The sequence below is a fragment of the Brachyistius frenatus genome, unplaced genomic scaffold (assembly GCF_029030835.1).
Source record: "Brachyistius frenatus isolate BFR_SWC_R1_liver_20210118 unplaced genomic scaffold, ASM2903083v1 Contig_17, whole genome shotgun sequence".
Taxonomy (NCBI): Eukaryota; Metazoa; Chordata; class Actinopteri; family Embiotocidae; genus Brachyistius; species Brachyistius frenatus.
The window spans coordinates 2,750,883-2,771,040 of record NW_027210616.1 but is presented as its reverse complement, the minus strand read 5'-3'; the positions used below and the strand labels follow the sequence as shown (position 1 = coordinate 2,771,040).

The following is a 20,158-nucleotide window of genomic DNA, read 5'->3' as shown; positions in this document are numbered from 1 at the left end:
AATTCTCAAAGGGGATAACTGCAGTCACATTAAAAGCACAGGCAGGCAAGCAGTTTGCCAAATACAAAGTTTTATTTCTGTACACAAAGAGTAGAAAGCAGCCAGTAACCCACTTGTTATTACAGTAAAAAGCCTTTCTTCAGAAAACTTTTTCTTTATACAGATTAAAAACTCCAGAGAAAAGACTGCAAGAAGTGTTTGCATTCTGGACGGTAACAGAACATCAAAACTGTTTAACAATAAACATTTGAAATGATTAATGAGGTATATTAATGGTGATTTAAAAAAAAAGAAAAGAAAGAGAAACCTCAGTTCACCAGTAAGGTATGAGTGTCAACATATGTTAGTGTTATCAAGACCTAGTTTGAGGTTAGGTGATTCATTGCCCTGTTATGTGACATACGAGCGTATCATGTGTCCTTGTTACATGCTCAGAAGCATAATGGCGAACACGGGAGGGGAGGGTCTGATGCAAAGGCAGGAGGGTAATGATCGTGGTTGTTAGCGTGTTGGCCGACTACATGCAGCAACACACTTCTGAACAGTGATAGCAGTGTTCTCTAGGGTGACTGTGGCCTCTGTGGAGGGCCTTTTTCTGCAATCACACAGCTTCAGTCATGTCTCAGGGAGAAGGGGGTGTGTTGGTATATGTGTATGTGTGTGTGTGTGTGGGGGGGGTAATAAAGGGAGCTAGCAGTTTAGAAATGTGTACATGGATCAGACTTCAGATGATCACAGAGATGAGACCTGTTGTTTGACTCTCCTGCAGCTTGATCATCATCATCAGTTTAGGTGTCTGTGTCAAACAGCAGCAAAGAAGTGCAGTATGTTACTCTATCATACTGTATAGCGTCTTAAAATAAACATAACACAAAGTTGACATGCAGCCCTGTGGGTAATGCCTCCTCTTCTTTTCCACAACCTGTCACTGTTACATCATTTGGTGTAACCACACACAAAAGCATGAAGAAACTGAGGGCGAGAGGGTAATTATCAATGTGTAATGAGATGTGTAAATACCAATAGATGAATGTCTATATGAAAAGACATTACTTGTCATGGCTTTTTTTTTTTCTTCTTCTCCTGCAAGCTGAGCGGCTACTCTTTGTTCTGACTTCTGAGAGTTTTAACGAAACAAATTCTCAGCCAGTGCTGATGCGGAGACGGATTCAGCAAATAATGACTGTCTTCAGCAGCTAAACAGTGGCAGGCTTCAGTGGAGGTGGACGTGAAGAGAAGGAGAGTACTGTTTGGGAAACAAGACGCTCTCTCTTGCTTCCCATAAGGCTATTAGCATTTGTATTATGAACGGCACATCATCTTTCCAACTCACCAAACTGTGCAACTGCGTCCTTGAGGACAGTTCCCTAGCAACTGTATCAAAACTAACAGGCAGCAAGCACTGAGGAGTATGGTGTCAAACGTGAGTGCAATGTGCCCGGAAGGGGAGCCCATAATGAATGCAGCACATGGGTTTCAGACTCATGTATGCGAGGTCAGAGGGCCTCTTTTAAGGTTTAGGATGAGTTCCTCTCTGTGTATTTCTCCATCTTTTTTTTTTACTGAGAATTAGGTGGTATGATCGCAGAGAAACACACAGAGCCAGAGCTTCAGAAACAGGACGAGAGTTTGCCTGAAACAATGAAGATTTTGCTGTGGCAGGCACATCAAAGTGGATCTCTCCCACCAGCCCTCAAGCAATAAATGGAAAGCTTTTTTTCCCCCCTAGTTTCCTCTCTTGTCTCAGATCTTTAGTCCCTCCAAGTGTCCGCGGCATTACGGCTTCATAAAATCCTTATTTAACAAGTTTCAATCTATGGATGTCCACACGCTGTGATCCACACTTTGTCCTCCCTCCTGTCACTTCCAGTCAACCACACACCCGTTCGGGGATTGACACACACTGATACACAAACCTCATGACGCAACCTCTTTCCATGACTATAAAACATAACCGACAATATAAAAAACGTCCAGACAGACTAACTCTTGTCTGATACGGATTGAGTTTGGTTTTAAGGCATTAATTGACTGTGCTATATTTAGAACAGAATGCACTCTACGACCCCGACATGATGAGGGCAAAGCCATTTCAACGACGCATCCTCTTGTAAATCTAAAAGCAATTAAGTGTGCATTAGCGAGGGGAAATGACTCTTATAGAGTCAATAGCTACTGTTCTTTTTCAAATCTACATGGAATGAAGGGATTATTAAGGATAAAGTCGGCGCAGGACTGCGTTGTGGTGGTGTGCCTCGTACCCCCCCCCCCCCCCCGTAGTGTGTGGAATTGGCCTCACGGAGAGAAAGAAGAGCTTCAGCCTTGAGCTCCTTCTTTCTCTTTCTCTGCACACAGCAGGAGAACACTAAGATCCCACAGCAGAGGCCTGCATGCTGATATTTATCGGCAGACATTTCCTCAACCAAACCCCAATCCCACAATACAAATTGGCTCAAAACTGAGAACGTGTCTGAATCCTGCGAGTCCAAGAGATGAGGATTTAATGAAAGTGTGCGCTGTTTTTTATTTTGTTTGTTTTTTTAAATAATGCAGCACAACACGTTATTGATCATGCAGGGACCAATTTGTGTACTTTTGCATAATGCGGGAAGTGTGTGTGTGTGTGTGTGTGTGTGTGTGTGTGTGTGTGTGTGTGTGTGTGTGCGTGCGCGCGTAGTTGGTTCTGCATGGGCGTAAAGGGCTCACTTAGGAGGGGCGAGAAATGAGACCGACAAGCAGTTTGAGAGGATTAGAGGAACAGTGTGTGCATACAGAGGCGCTGTGCTAGCGGGCACTTTGGCTGTCTTAAATAAATCGTGGATTTAACTGATGATGTGTCACTCTCACAAAGTAAATAAGCTCGTTGTGGGTGCTGTCAACTCCTCGACAATCTGCACCACGTAGCCACATGAAACACAGTCAGCCCAGCCCCGATCTAGTTTACACGAGCGAGCTTCAGCTAACCACCTCCTTTCAAAACTCAAAAATAACAACCATGATAACACACTCGAGGAGAAACCCCCCCCCCCCCCCCCCACAAACACTGAAGATACAGGCATTTTGACAAAACAAGGGATTATCCTTCCTATTTCTTTTTGCATGTTTTAAAGTTATTTTTCATGGAAGGTCCAATTTGTGCTGTGGACTGATATAAAGCTTCACACCTCTGAACGACTACACAAATACTGGTAAGCACAGTGTCTTGGCTGGGCATTTTCCTTTAATCTCTCCCTGACCTGCTGCTAACGTTAGTTTCCTTTGGCTCGTTAACATGTTGTCAGGCTGTGCCGCTGAAGTTACGAAGCACTGCCTGGCCTGGCCAAAAGGACATCAGCGTGAGCCTTCAGCAGTTTGCATGAAAAAGGCTTTTAGTGCACAGAGTTCCAGTAGAGTATCAGAGCTGCTGCAGTGGTCGCCGGCCCGGTGTATTGTGGCCTGACCTCAGCCTTGTAGAGCTCCTCCCTCTGCCATCAGGCGTCCTTTCAACTTCTCTCTCTGCTCCTTCAGACCCTCTCAGGGTTAGATGTGTGAGGTGGTGCCTGAAATTAAGAAAAAGGAAAAGCTTTTTCAAGTTTAGAAACACATGCGAAAGACCAAGAAAATGTTCTTGGCTACAAATGAGAAGGCTATAATTATAAGAATCCCCTTCTTTGTTCAAGTTACAGGCTTTGGCTTGCCTTGCAAATTGAGTTTTAAATGCAACGGGACAGCTTGTAAAGAGTGTGACAGTGACGCTCTGTCTCTCTCTTATCTTATTGCTCCGCTTTGCCATTGAATCTCCCTCTCCCTCCCCCCACCGACTATCGATCCGCAGCAGTACATATTTGCTCTCCTCTCCATCTCTCACACTCCCAAGGGCCACAGAGGAGCAAAGAGTCTGCCTCTGAAGTGTCGAGCACTACGGCGGCAGAAATTCGTGCAGCCAAGATGAGCTCACCTGGTTCTGAAGGGAAGACGTTTCTGAGCTGCTCAATGACCTCCTGGAGCTGCAACACCGTGTCCTGCTCATGCTCCAAATAATCTCCTGGCGAAAACGTGCGCACGCGCACGCACACACACACACACACACACACACACACACACACACACACACACACACACACACACACACACACACACACACACACACACACACAGGTTAGGATGGGAGGTGAAGGACGCATGGTTTCTCATTCAACATGCGTGCATGTATCTGGGCTCGGCAGCACGTCGCTGACCTGCTGCTTCAGTGTCAGTAGTCTCTCTGCTGGCCGGCTCCCCGTGGTGACCCCCTCCAGACACAGGAGAGGACAGGGTTGATGGTTCTGATCCATTGGCCTCTGAATCATCTTTGGGCTGTTTTAAAAAAAAAAAAAAAAAAAAAAAGACTTATTATCATTCAAATAATACCTCATATCCATCAAGTTTTAGACCCCAGAGCCATTTAGCCTTTCACGTATTAATGCATGTGATGTTATTATGACGTTACTCAGCCAGCAGAGTCACATCTCTGAGAAGGATTATTCTAAAAGAAGGCCGTTCTGCCCAACAGCTGTTCAGGTTACTGTGATATGTGCTTTGATAGACAGATGAAAAGATGGGGAATAGCACTGCACACTGCAGCATTCCAGAAAACACAGCGACAGAGATGGAGGAAAGTCTCAAATCACAATCAAAGATGCATAATGTAACTCTCGAGGATATTATACACAACACACCGTCTTTTGTATTGTTTTTAGCAACACTGTAGCAATACTCTCGAGGTGAGATAGTTCAGTTGCTGCAGTGAGGCAGCGGTGTCTGCAGAGACAGGGAGGGATTCATACATATTATATATATACTTCTTCAGAGGCAGATTCTACAGATTTTATTTTCTGAGGAAATTAAACTATGATATTGGTCCGGGGAGAAAGGAATTTAAATATGTACTTCCTCCTCCCCTGCCACATTTTCTTTTGTCTTTACTCTCAATATCCATATTTTTAACCTGAAGAAGAAGCATCCTCGCGTCACCTCACTCCCTCTGCTTCCTTTATTCAGTGGCTTGAGTATGCAATTTCGATACTCCCACTGTTAACAATTTAAACGTGGTCATTATACTAACCAGTACGTGTCTGCTCCCACTCTGCCATCCATCTCTTTGTCATACCTTTCTTTTATACTGCTGAAAATCCTAGTATATGACGCTCCAGACGCATCCTCTTTCTTAACTCTCTTTGTACTGCACTTCTCCACATGTACCGCACTTCTTTGTCCTCCCTTTCCTACGAGTACCATCTTTGCCTTTTTTGTACTTTTATGAATGTATTTGAAGGACTGTGCTAATTGACGTCACGCATACAAATGTTGAAAATCACTGAAATTGAACTTGTCTCTTTTTGCCATTTAATCAAACTGCAGCGACAGCAACTTGCAAGAAGTATAGGTGATGCAATTAAGCAGAGCTCTTTAAAATAGAAGATGCGGCTAGTGAACCCGGTAGTATCTATAGGGTTGGATCAGGCGACTGTTCGTGTCTCTTAGTACTAAACTCTGTTTTTTCATTTAAGGCAATCTCCTTTCACTTCTTTACTCCAAATCTAAGATTTCCATTACACATGGGAGGAGGTCATATTATGAAAAACTTTAATTTAGCTAAATTGCTTTTAGTTACTCATTTCATCCATCAACATGAATTACGTGGTGATAGTCTTTGTATATTTGGTAAATCTAATATTCTGTTATATTAAAACCCGTGCAGTAAGTAAAGTAAAAATGACAAAGTATTACTTGAAAATAATCAAATATACTTATACAGAATACAGAATAGCTACAGCTAATGTGCTATATGATTATGGATGTCATACAATTAATCATTATTATTGATGTATTAGGCTGAAGTTATCAGTCTTTACTTGTAACGCTTTTATGTATGGATCTATAAATTCCCATGAGGCAACAGTTACAGACTATGAGTTTGTATACTTCCAATTCATGTTAAGCTACTGCAACCTTGAGACTGTTGGTAAGACTGTCAGTGAATTTTTTTTATATATTAGACATGTTTTAAGATGTATATAAAATACTGTAAAAAATAATGTGCGATAAGTTTTTTCTCCAAAAATATTATTATTGAGTAAAAATCTTTAAAATGACATCTTCTCTTTCTCATTCATTAATAATTCCTTCATCTAAAAATATGCAAGTCAATTTAATTTCAGAGGTTTAACTGTGACACAAGATCTCATACTTCACTGTAGTCACATACCATGGTGATGGGCCACTTAAAATCAGATTTTCACTTTCTCCCTTCAGCAGATGATTGTGAAAAGAGGTTTAAAGTTTTACACTCTGCATCATTCTGCACAGTCACGCTCAAACACTCAACTGGAGGAACAACCAGATTTTTTTTTTTTTTTGAGTGAAGGGGGACTATAAATATATCTGCAAACAAAATCCCAATTCAATATCTATGAAGAATTAAGTTTCCAATAATAAAACAGTAATAAATACATATTTACTTAGGTTTAAATGGAGCAGTTCTTTTTATGAAATATTTTGGAAATATATAATTAAATGACACAAACTTAATTAAATAGAAAAATAACTTTGCCCCTTTTTTTTTTATCTGATATTAGTATCAAATTATTTTTTTTAAGAAACCTTCAGGAAATTAGAAGGAAGTAAAAGACCTTTAAAATAACATATAACCCCAATTTTTTTGTTTTGTTTTGAGAATGATCAAATATTTTGTGAATCTACCTAGTAACAAGTGACTATAGTTGCTGTAAAGCGGATTCAATTCTAGAATATGTCCCTCTGAAATCTAGAGAATTAATAGTAAAAGTACCCAAGAACATAATCTTGAATTATACTTTCTTCAGCCAAGTATTCACATCACTGTTCATCTCTCCTTGACACCCCATCACCAGGCCTCTCCCAGAGGTGTGCTGCGGTACCTGTAGCAGTAGCTCCCTGAGCCTGTGCAGCTGCGACTCCAGCTGTTTGTTGTGGTCCTCCAGGATCTGCATGCGGGTCTCCAGGCGTGTCTTGTGTTGCCGGAGGACTCGCGCCTCGGCCAGGAGCTCCTCGTCCTGCTGCCCTCCCTCTGTGGGTGAACCCGGGCCGCCCTCTCCAGCCTCAGTCAGCATGGGAACTGATGCCGCCTCTTCGTGCTTCCACTTGAGCCGCCTGTACTCGCCCTGCAGCACCCTGAGGACCCGCAGTGGAGGACAGATGGAAGAAAACATTCAACTTGCTGGTGCAGCACACAAAACAAATTCAAACATAGAGATATTTACTAATAAAAATGCACATACGCATAATAATCTGACAATTTGTGTTAATGAATTACACAATTAGAATAATTTCACTTCACATTCAACAGTGCAGCAAGGTGCAAATGTGTCGTTGGCAACTAACCACATGGAGAGCAATCATCTTCATTTGAATTTAAGCTACAATAATCAGCCTTTCATATCTGTTGTTTGTGGGATTCATCTGTCCAATAATAGCTGAATGAAACTAACAGATATGTCATATTTCCAGCACTACATGTTTGACGTTTGATTGGCATTCATTCAGTGATGTCATGTCGTTACATTCGCTTCTTCTGCTGTGGTTTAATGGCACATGAGTGGAGATTAGTGTTACCAAATGTCTATGTTAAGGTGCTTTACTTTGTATTTTGAAAAGCATCTATTGATATCAACATTATGGGTTTAGCTGCAAAGCCAAACGCCACTTCATCTTCATAAGTTTTACAGCATGTGTACTATTGAGCTAGGAGTTGGGCTTATATGATTAGAAGTGGTATAAAATGATACCAAAAAAAAGATAATTAAAGTGTTAATTCCAATTATTTTTATGACAATTCATTATCAACTAAAATTTAATTGTTGTGAAAGCCATAGTGGTAATATATAATTTTTTTTGTAGTGGACTGCTGAAACATGATATCAGCTTATAGTCAGGTTTATAAATAATAGTAATAAGTATAATATAGTTCTCCTAAAATCCTACAGGTATGGTGTATGATGTTAAATACATGTATAGTTTAGATTTCTTTTTAAACTATTAGATAGGGTCCAGACTCCCAAAAGAAATCAAGAGTCCTAAAAAGAAGTAATTTGATGTTAATATCTGATATTAGTTTATTATTGTGATACAACAATCACACAGAGCAGCATATAAAGTAAGCTACATCAGCCACTCTAGTCATTAACAAGGGCAACAGAGCACACTCTAACAGGAAACACACTTTGTAGGAAAACTGAAGTGGGTCAAGGTTTCAGACAACCAAAGGGCACAAGTGTACGCGGCTGTATTTCGCTGTGTGTGGAAAAGGTCACTACCAAACTAAGGACAACAGAAATTTATTCACATGAATCATTCACATAAAGGATGCCTCTGGTAGCCAATTAAGCGGAAAGGAGAAATGAATTTGCCTCATTTATGGAAAATGCCTGAGCCTCTAGCACATTAATTCAAATTCAGGCATTAACATCTTGTGTTTTAAAGATGCTCTACACTTGTATCACGCTAATCAACTCTTAATGGGCTCTTTGTTTTCCTTCTGCAGGACACCAACAAACTGTCAAACTGAAGCATGGTTTACAAGGTTTTTTTTACAGACTTTATTGTCAGGTTTGCATTCAGAAAAAGTTTCAGATTTTCTTCAGGCTGTTTAAAAAGGTTTACTCTCTAAATAACATTTTCAAATGGCAGCAGGCATACTGAAAGGAGTGTAATATATCCAGATTAACAAACACATATTTGTGTTATTATGCTTGTGAGGAGCTTTTCTGATGAAAATCACATCCTAAACCAAACGTGTATGTCTACTGCAAAGTTTTATTCCAAATCTTTATCTAGGCCTCAATCAAAACTGTAAGTAAATCAAACCCAGAACGCTAAAAAATGACAAAGATATGTCAAGTTTTGTGTATGTGATGGATTTGGTGTACTTTTATTAAGAAAAAAAAGAATTAAGAAAACAACTTGGACCCAGACTCTTAAACACAGACCTGTTCTCGTTCTCCAGGCGGGCCAGGGTGCATTGGAGCTGCTCCTTGTCCTGGTGCTCCAAGTGAGCCAGCAGCATGTGCTGTCCGCAGGGTGAGTCATGGTCCAGGGCTGGGCTGGAGTGACGCAGGAGGTACTGATCTTCATCCCTGAGTCCCCCACACAGGAGACAGCACACTGAGCCACCAGCACACAGCCACCAGCAGCACAAAGCAGAGCCAATGGCATGGGAGAGCAGACAGGCCAAAGCAAGGCAAGGACAGCAGGACGAGGTAAGGTGTTACAGGACACAATGAAACATGACAAGACACACAACGGGATGGGACACTGCCAGGTTCACAGTCCAAATATTAAATGTTGTGCCATAAACTTGGCTCACCAGACCATTAAATACACACTCACGTTTATTAAAAGGTGCATCTTAAGCTACACCTACATATATTGCCCAAATAATAAAAATTGTATTGACATCGGAACAATAAACGTTATGCAGCTCTATGATAGTGGGCCTATGACTGCTAAACAATAAATGGATCTGTGAATGTTTGGAAATTATCGTAATGGAAAAACAGTTGTTTCAGTTTTTATGTTATGTAGTGCTTTTGCCAACAAAGCCAACTACTTTATCGAGCCAATGTTAAAAGAAAGTTTCAGGCTTTTAGGATGGGTACAGTTCTACGAGGAGAGTCTAGCGCCAGGATCAAATCAGTGGTTAATCTGTTTGGGCAGATGAGCAAGGCCACAGAATTTCTACTTTTTTGTTTTAAAGAATTTGTTTGGAATAGGTTTCTAAATTTTAATTTGCACAGTGTGAACTTTGAAAGTATCCATCAGGAGGCCTGCCAGGTTTCTTTGCTCATAGAGGTAAACTGGCATAGATTATGTGGGTGGAGCCTCAGGAAGCAGCAGGCCAGGGGAGGGATGGAGTCGGAAGGGATTTTCCAGACTTGGTATTGTTGTGATATGTTATACATCACAGAGGTATTTATACTGCAGGCCTAGTTCAAACAGACTGATTATGTCTAGAAACGACAAGATCCACCTTAGTCGCAGCACTGTGCTACTATAAGAAATGTGATTTCGGAGAACATACTTAACACAATTACCCCACTGCATTTCAATGTATTCCTAAAAATCACGTTTTTTTTCCAGTTTCTCCTGCTCAAAACTTGTATGTATATATTTTTACTTACTTTTACTACTGAGACATTTTTGTTGGAATTTCCTTGTGGAAATCTATAGGGGTCTATCTTACTTTTGTCAGGGACATTCAGTGTTTTTTGTAAATTCCATTTAATTTACTCCTCTGGTATTATTTTTTACACAAAACTTCTGATGTGAGTTTTATGTGTGTGTATATATTGCACCAGAAAAATATATATCTTTAAAAGCTGCTCCCATTGTTACGTTATTATAACAGTGTGAAATAGTATCTGCATAATTATGATCAACTTAACCTACTTTATAGCTGGCTTACAGTAGCCTGCCAACATTGCTGTAGCTGTAGATTAACTTGCAGTTAAGTGTCTCAGTACTTTAGTAGAGATTGAGGCAATAAAACTATTTGCAAGTTCAATAAATATGAAAATAAATATATGATGTGTATTGAATAATTCTGGTACGCAATTAAAAATATATTTTAAACAAAATGATCAAAATATCACAAATATATTAATTGATTATAACATGGACTCTCTCAAAAGGAAGACTGAAGGTTTAAGTACTATTTTTACATGTCACCTGCCAATTAGTGCAGTGAACTCAGAACAACGTATACAGGTGGAAGGTGAAGGCTGCACACACAGGCAGCATGGCTGAAGACAGAAAACAGCATGATGCCAACCAAACACCAGCTGGAGGCCCAGATAGCACAGCAGCATGTACAGGGCCATGCAGCAGAAAACAACCAGAGGCATTGACAGACAGAAAGACGAGTGTGCAGGATAAGAACAATAAGATAAAAGGCCACAAGAGCAGAAAACAACACCGCTACACACAAAGGGTAGTAGTGAAATGGCATGCATACAAACAGTTTCAGGCATAGACGTATACACAGACAGAGATGAAAATACCATGTGCTTGAACAGATATACATACACTTTTGTGACAAAGCTCCATCCAAGCAACACTCTAGATGCATGCACATAGCAACAAAGACATTGAGAGCAGGCTTGAGAAGCACAGATGTCAATAGTAAAAAAGTATTGTGCACTGTGAAGTATTGTAGTTTTGTCAGAGCCCAAGACTAGCTCCCAATGTGGTGTCAATTACCTCCCTCTCTCAAAGTAGACAAACATAAAACACATCTGAAAAGAAATAATGAGCATACTTCACAATGCACACACACAGGCACACACCTAGAGCCCTAAAAGACCAAACAACACTTTGCAAAGAGCTGCTGGGCATGCAACCTTGACTTTACAGCGCAATAAAAAAAAAAGGAAAACCATCTCAGAGATGGAGGAAACGGTTGACTGATGTCAACAAAATAAGACATGGACACACACAAAACCGTGATCTCAAACAATCCTAACCACTTTCTCAACTGTTCACAATGAGGACCGACGGCCTCATTCACATCAAACATCCTTATTGCTCTGGCTGCTGTAACCACATCATCGCCCACCACTCAGCCAGCTTGTTCAAACACATACATACACACACATGCGCGCTTTGTTCGTCTACACAGAGCCACATAGATTAAACGCAGCAGGTATGTGGATGATGGAGTGTGTGCATGCTGCTCGCTCTACTGTTGTGGGTCATTTTCATTGTGTGTTTGATTATTTATATGAGCACCCAATCTTTACCTAACAGTCAAACATACATGTGCAAGCCTGAACACACACACAAACAAAGGGGCAATAAATGTATCAACAGCAAGGAGTGTATATTCAAAACACATACATAATCCCTATGAAAGGTGTTGGTTGTAATGAGGGGGTTTGTAGTGTGTGGTGAGGTGGCATCATACTCACAGGCTTTCATCAGGAGACAGGCTATCTGTGAAGAATGAACAATTCTGGCTCTCCATTTCTGCCAATCTGTACATAATACACACACACACACACACACACACACACACACACACACACACACACACACACACACACACACACACACACACACACACACACACACACACACACACACACACACACCAAGGACAAATATACGCAAATATTCACACACGTGTATACAAACAGAAACATACAAGAGAAACAGGAGCGTGGATGAGTCAGAATATAATATAATATATTATAACAATAAAATATAATAAAAAAGCAAAAGCAACAGATTGATATTATCAGACACTGGGGAAATATGTTTCACCAAACACAAGGTTCAAACAAATATTCACAATAGTTTATCTTTTAAGTAGTGTAAGAAAGATCTCTGGCCTTTTAGTGATGTGGACTGCAACTGAGCAGCAAGTTGTCCAGAAACATCTGACGAACAAGACTGCAGAATGGCAGAAATTCTGTATGCCACAGACTACAAGTTGTAAAAAAAAATATCCACAAGAAGAAAGATAACTGTACACTGTCAACTAGCCTGCATGCAATAAAAAAAAATACTTTTAAAAATGTGCCGCAGTCCAGCACCACGGACAGCGGCTATGATCGTGAGTGAGTGTGTGAGGAGGCAGTGAGTGAGGGATGTATGGCTTTTCAGCACCAAGGACAGCGCCTCTGCATTATGTTCTGCTGACTGTCAGCGGGACAGATGCACTGTTCCTACTGCTCTGCAAGCTGTTTCTATATAACACCAAATAAAATGTGCTGTGGAAGAAAAATCAATTTAAGTCCATTTCTTAAAAAAAAAATAAAGGTTTCTTGTTTTCGATGGCATAAATAAATAAAAAATTTGTGCTGGGAAAAAAAAAAAATCACATCAAGGTGGAAAAAAAAATTTGGTTTAAAATAATAATAATAAAAAACAATGAACAAATTGTTGAGGCTCAGCAGGCAGATCAGGTCATCCACTAATTGCAGGGTTGGTATTTGGAGCCACAGCTTTATCTGTCCACATCTTAAAGTGTCTTTCAATGAGACACTAAACGTTGATTGCCCCCTATGGAGAGGACAGCACCCAGCATGGTAGCTTTCTGCCATCAGTGTGTGCATGTCTGTATGAATGAGTTAATGAGAGGCAAACTAATGCACTCTATTCATTACATTAAAAAAAAAACTTCACTGGATAGATAGATCATTTAAACTCAATATGGCACACTGTTTTGACATTCTTTTTAATGAATATTATTATATCAGCGCTTGTAAACAAAAGTCACACACTCAAATTACTTCTGTTTAATAAAAAATGTTCAGTACAGCCTCTACACTGTTTACGTGTGCTCCTAATTTTCTGCCTTAGATTTGTCATCTTTTTGGTCCTGCAATTTTTGTTTTTTTTCCATGGCTAACATGCTAATAATGTATTAATAAACGAGAATCTTGCCTGGTACCTGCCTGCCCTCAATGACACATTTACAGCAATCATTAGTTATTTTTTCTTGTGTGAAAATGTGTGGGTATTTATATTCATAACCTCCAAGACCTTCTAACCTTTGTCCCCATCAAAATTACCGCTGGCTCCTACACATACACGCATAACTTGAACTTGAATACATAAGGCCATCCACTCTCTGGCGCCCATTAAAAGCACATAATCTAAATTAGATTGATAAACATGACAAACTGCACTCCACTGAATATCACGTCCATTAAGTATCACATATCAGCTTTACATGATCAAAGGGTGGGTTTCTCCTTCCAGTAAGGTAATTAACTAAAACAGAGAACTGAGCCACTAATGGAAATGTGCTACGAGCCTCATGGCTGCCTACATATGTGTACACACACACACACACACACACACACACACACACACACACACACACACACACACACACACACACACACACACACACACACACACACACACACACACACACACACACACACACACACACACACACACACACACACACACACACACACACACACACACACACGCATGTGCTACATGAAAGGAGTCTTAAATATTCACTGCAGCATTACTGGTTCACACAAGCACACACCGACACACTCCATGCTGCATCATCTTTCGCACAGTGTCGTCAGCTGGAAGAGTGAGGGATAGGAGGAGGAGGGGTGAGTGATGTAGAGGCTTTCAGGGGCATTCACATTACATCCCATTTCTCTCCAGTTTCCAATGATACCATAACACTTTGGATTTACCCATGTCCTCTTAGAAGAGGCCCATCCTTTGAACCTGACCCCTCATAATTCAATCCGCGGCACTATTCATCAGAAAGCCTCCACAAACCTCAAGAGTCAGGAGCAGGGACAACAGCATATGAGAAAGGAAAGGGCAGAAAGTAAGAGGACTAATAATAGTGTGTGGGTCTCTTGCGCATACATGTGTGTTCAGCCTCTGGAATGAATGTAGATGGATGTGAGAGGAAATGAGAAACGGGGGAGAGAGCGAGGCTTGGAGAGGAGAAATCCTAACAGAGTTCTAAGAGGTTTTTTATTATCTTCTTCTCATCTATCTTCTATGAGATGTCAAAGCAGTGCTGATGATGAAAGGAATGAAGTCTTGCATTGATGTGGGGGAGGGGCAAGAGATACAGCGAGAGTGGGAGAAAGAGGGGAGAAGAGACAGAGACTGTCTCTGTGTTTGACATGACGACAAGTCTGACTTTTCTAACCCCAAGCATCAAATATTTTAGCTCTTCTGCGACAACTGGAGAATACATTAAATCCATGAATTAACACATATTCCCCTCATTAGCTAAAGGACACTTTAACCCAAACGAACGCACACACAAACACATACATACACACCTGTCTAATAAGTCATCCCATGGGAGGAATTTTGGGATGCACTGACCTGCCAGTAATGATATCCACAGTTTTGATATCCGCTTGACTTTCCATCAGTTTTAAAAGTAAGTAAGTAAGTAAGTAAGGAAGGAAGGAAGGAAGGAAGGAAGGAAGGAAGGAAGGAAGGAAAAAGAAAGAGCATGCTGCCAGAGCACCATTGAGAAAACAAGGGACTCCTATTAAGACAGTGTTCACATCTATGCCGGAAAATTTGTGCACTCACACTGCTCGCTTTTTTTCACCTTGTGTCAACATGTGCACCTGTCGATACTCATTTAGAGACATTTTAATTGTTTTATGCACTTGACCAATGGACCATCAGTCTATGAACTACACATGGAGGGTGGAGGGGAAAACACTCACACACACATAACAGGAGACTATGATGTCTTCGGTAGCTGTTGGGGTTCAGTGTCATTTAAGATACATTGATTGGTGGACAGGAGTAGCCGGCATTCAAACCACCAACCCCGCAGTGGTTATATGCATTCAGGCTAAAAACAGTTCCCAACAACACAATCAGTATGTATGCTAAAAACAAAAATGTCCCGCTGTATTTGGAAATAATGTTGATTTAAAAAAAAAAAAAATCTGTTTAAAAATGTGTATACTCATGGCCTGTTTTTAAAAATTTGCATCTTCAGTGGGAAATAATTGGTTTCGGCTGAGAGCCACCAACACACAGCAAGCAGTGCAGATCACAATAAAAACTGTGTTTACAAGCATTGAAACATATGAGGAGTTAATGTTGTTAACAAATGCACTTTAAGTGTCCTTATGTGTGCTTATAACTACACCATTTAATACCATTCAAAATACAGTTTGGTGATTAATTATAACACTTTTTATATGTAATAATTTTTGCAAACATTTCTAAAGTATAGCCCAATGACCATATGTTATTGTCTTAAAATGAAGACACAAATGAAGACATTAATAAATAATGAAGAAAAAAAGGGCTAAGAGAGAGAGACCAAGTCATACTGTATAAAAAGAGGCAAATATAAATGTGTGGGTGGTAGACAATAGAAGAGAGGGATCAAAGATAAGACCAAAAAAGAAAAAAGGCAAACAGAAAACAGCAGGAAGGGAGAAAAGGGGAGACATGAGAGGGCTAAAGAGGACAATTGTGCCTGCTCTCTCATTGGTGTGTGTTCCCTCTGTGTTGGCAGGGTGTAAAGCAGTTGTGTGCGAGACCCTCGGGGAAGTAATACACAATGGCACACTTTACAGCATGCACACAGTCACATGTGCACACTGCAGCTCAGTGGAAAAGGATGTGTGTGTCCAGCTCTGTACTGTGGGGCAGAGCTGCCAGGAAAGTGGGAGTCCAGTGCTGTGCTCTGTTTATAAACTGTCAGACAGACACTAATCCACACCAACAGCCCCCAGGTGACCAATGGGCTCACTGCCCTCACAAGTGACAAGTCGCTAGACACGCTGAACCCCGTTGACCTCAAAAGATACACACACACACACCAACCACAAACTGCTCCGCGCGTGTGTGTGTGTGTGTGTGTGTGTGTGTGTGTGTGTGTGTGTGTGTGTGTGTGTGTGTGTGTGTGTGTGTGTGTGTGCCAGCATTTGTTTGTGCGGAGGAAAACTGCTGTGCAGTACAGCCTCTATCCTGGCTGGAGTACAGTGCACAACACAGCCAAATCAATACCTCAATCAGTGCGTGGCAAAGACTAAAGGGTGAGGCAGTGGAGATGGCAGGTGGGAGAGGAGGTGGGAGTGAATATAAAGAAGGGGGATGATTTGGAGAGAGGAAAGCAGGAGAGACTCTGCTGTAATTATTTGATATATAGCAGAGCACAGGAAGCCACATACCTGCTGGCATAATGTTCAATCCTGCTGTGTGTGTCTGCATGGGGCAGTTTGGGTGAGGAGCACGGTCTAGGAACAAAAGGAGGCAACATCAATACTTCACAGAGGCATTTTTAACACTGTGCAAATGTTAATAGGAGTCAAATCTTAAACTTCATGACAAGCTCATTGCAACAATTGAAATGGGTTTTATTATTTAAAGGGGAAATATTCATTTTAGAAAGCAAATGAGAAGATTGGATTCTCACAGTGGAAGTGAGTACATTTAAAGTACTGGACAATTTTGCGGTATCTGCACTGCTGCACTTGAGTATTTCACTTCAAATCTGTACTCCACTCCATTTATTTGAGCGCTTTAATTTAGTTATTTGCTGATTTCACACCAAGAACATATGATGGCTTTAAAACATAATGCGTTTTCGTTAATTAAACCCAGCATACCAACATGTATGTCTTGTGTTGCTTAGGTTGAGGAACTTGAATGAGTTATGAGTGTTTTATAATCAGGAGTGAGGACATTAGTATATGGTTACAGTAAGAGCTTTTTAATAAGATGGTGATTCGCCCCAAGAATCTTGAGTATACAAGGGCACATCATAATGTTCATGCATATCAAAAATTAGCCTCCACACTGAAATCCTGGGTTACTCAAAAGACAAAGTAAAAAAAATAAAAAATAAAAATCTTGTTTTGCATGATTTTAGGATGTGTCCATGGTAGTTTGATGATTTATCTGATGTTTAATTAAATACTGTGAAGATATGGCATTGGCAAGATGTAAACAACAACCAAAACCAGTTCATCCTATTAGAGACAGATATTACCTGGAAACAGCCAATTTAAAAGACTACACTGCCACGGCCTCTTCTTACTCTGATGAAGTCAAGCTTAATGTCACAACATCAGAACCTTTCCTATTAAAATGTTCTTATTATAACCATATACTTCAGCTCTAATCACAGTTCCTGCTGCAGTTGTCTTATCTGCTGTGTTAGATGTTGCACTGTAATTCAAGCATCCTCAGTTTTGAATAACCTCTTAACTGGAATATTTGAAGTTATAAGAGGTGACCATAACAGTGGCATGATCAGCCACAATATGGGCCTATAATCATTCTAAATAATCCTGATTATTGTCATAACCTTAAGATATGCTTCATGATGATCTCGTGAACTTCAGTCTCATCGCTCTTGTTTTTTCCTTTGTGTGAGACTCTGTGATGTAATGTCTGAGCCAGACTGAGATCGCAGGACTAACATTATGTTAATTCTGTCCTTTTAACCCATCTCAGGATGACAGTTAGCCTACAACAACAGGTGTTTACCTGGCTGTACCCGAGAGAAAGTGAGAGACAGATGACAGCAGAGCAGAGACAGAGAGACGACTGTGTTTGTGAGTTTGTACATGTGGGACTCACGTCTCCGAGCTCTCGGCCTCCAGCACAGATTGCACTGGCAGGTAACCTCTCTGTGGGTGTTTGGAGAAGTACTGCTTTGACCTGAATTTATTCTTCAGAGTCTTGGCAAAGTCCCTCATCTTCTCTCCCGAGGTTGTCTGGAGTGTGATTTAGGAGTTGGCGGGGTTGGTGGGTGGAGGAGGGGTGACAAGTGGTGGTTTAAGCAAAGGGAGTGGATTGGTGGGAGACAAATGACACTGCTTTAGATTTCTTAGAAATCTCCAAAATTACCTCATGCAAAATTTGTTCACTCTGTCTCAAAGATGGTTCATCTATTTTTGACTTCTTTTCCTCCATCTACTTTTTTTTCTCTCTTTTTATCCTTACCTTTTTGTTCAAAATCTTCCCTCTTTCTCTTGCTCTCTATTTCCTGCTCCCTCTATCATAGCAGAAATCTATGGGCGCCTGCCAGCCTAGCCACTGAAAAAACAGTAGCTTGCTAATATAAAATATTGTCCATCGAAAAAAAAAGAAATCATTGTACAGTTGGCCTTTTGCCATATTTTACAGCTTCAAATTGATTCGAAATTTAATCTGGCACCATACCAGTACACTCAAGCAGCTACTCCTTTAAAATGAACTCGACGTCGGAGACTGTGCGTGCAGTCGCTTAGGACTTGGGTTTTATTGGGGATTTTGTGCTCCAAATAGCACTTTACGTGCGCACTATGAGAGCCAAGAAGGATGTTACTGCTGAGTGGTACTCAGTCTCTGCATACTATTATAGATCTGGACAAGGGAGTGTAATCATATACACTTAGAGATGATAAAAACCTTACACCTGAGAGGTGCCGAATGTATATCTGGCAGCAGGAATCAGTAGATAGTAGTATGTTTTTCTTTGGAATACAGCTGAGCTTTGTCCTTCCCTGGAGACTTGAATTTGTAATCTGTTAAGGTACTATATAATAATTGTCTTACTGGGGTGTAGTACTCCATGATGGGGTAGTGCAGCTTCTTGCCCTTGGTTGTGCGGCCGGTTAGAAAACACGTCTGGCAGATGTCCACATTGAACTGTTTCAGACTGCGATACCTGTCAAGATCAATACAACAGAGAGGCTCAACTGATGTTTGATGGAAGAACTGGGCAGAGTGGAGTGGGTCTGTGTGCACATGTATTACTCATGTTGTGTGGACATAAATCTATTTACACTGCAGGGACTCCACTTCTTTTTGGGGACAAAAAGCAAGCACACATACCAAGCACAGCATGGTAAAATCTTTAATGGTAGGGTAAGATTACAGTTAGGTTAAGGTGAGAGACAGTGTCCAGGAAATTAATGTGAGTCATTTTAATGTCCTTCTAACAAATAGAAACATGTGTGAGTACAGGATAAAGGATTGGTGCATGTTTTTCTGTCTAATTTATATGTTTGTTGATATGTCTGATTTCCCCCCACATCCTTCTGTTACAAAAAAGGATGAACTCTTGTTAAAAGTCACCTGGTAAATCAGCAAAATCATAATCAGCAGCAACTGTGTATCAAAAAATAAATTAATTGTGATTCAGTTCTGCTATCAATGAATGAATGTAACCTCAGTGTCTGAATGTCATTCATTCCATGAATGTAACATTTGTGTACATCCATCCATCCTTTTCTGTGTCAGTTTCCATATAGATGAGGAACATCACAGAATAACAGAAATGCCATCTGCCAACTACAATCTACACAATATGATTTATTTTTTTTGAGGCAAGCTTTATGTCAGGGACCCTCAAACATGACGGTTGAATCCCACCGCAATAAATTCATATCACTGCATACACTGGAGTGTGTGGCTGCTCCTCTTATTACCATACATTGTATTTCAGTTCCAGCATCTCCAACAAGCCCTCATCTGGTGAGCAGTAATTTTTATATCTAATAAAAAACACCAGAAAACACCAGCTGTCACTATTTTTTTGCTTCTTCTTTGTGATGTTGTTTTCTTCTTATCGAGGCTGTAATTATGCAAAGACTACAAAACCCTTTTTTTTGCATTCATATTACATACACACATTTGT

At 40.5% G+C, this 20,158-nt stretch overlaps 1 protein-coding gene across 4 annotated transcripts in view; it reads right to left on the bottom strand.

Annotated features, from left to right (window-relative positions):
• Positions 1–53: 53 nt before the first annotated feature.
• drp2 (dystrophin related protein 2) overlaps positions 54–20,158 on the bottom strand; it is a 151,757-nt gene continuing 131,652 nt past the window's right edge. For 2 of the 4 annotated variants that reach the window (XM_069694298.1, XM_069694299.1), the window contains exons 16-24: positions 19,075–19,186; positions 18,115–18,251; positions 16,701–16,766; positions 11,961–12,026; positions 8,985–9,131; positions 6,918–7,170; positions 4,218–4,335; positions 3,938–4,024; positions 54–3,539 (exon numbers count right to left, since the gene is read on the bottom strand). In XM_069694298.1, coding sequence (XP_069550399.1) covers positions 3,520–3,539; positions 3,938–4,024; positions 4,218–4,335; positions 6,918–7,170; positions 8,985–9,131; positions 11,961–12,026; positions 16,701–16,766; positions 18,115–18,251; positions 19,075–19,186 — 1,006 coding nt within the window. In that variant the 3' untranslated portion in view covers positions 54–3,519. Of the gene's footprint in view, positions 3,540–3,937; positions 4,025–4,217; positions 4,336–6,917; positions 7,171–8,984; positions 9,132–11,339; positions 11,399–11,960; positions 12,027–16,700; positions 16,767–18,114; positions 18,252–19,074; positions 19,187–20,158 lie in introns of those variants that run through there. The other 2 variants (XM_069694301.1, XM_069694302.1) reach the window with 2 other exon arrangements.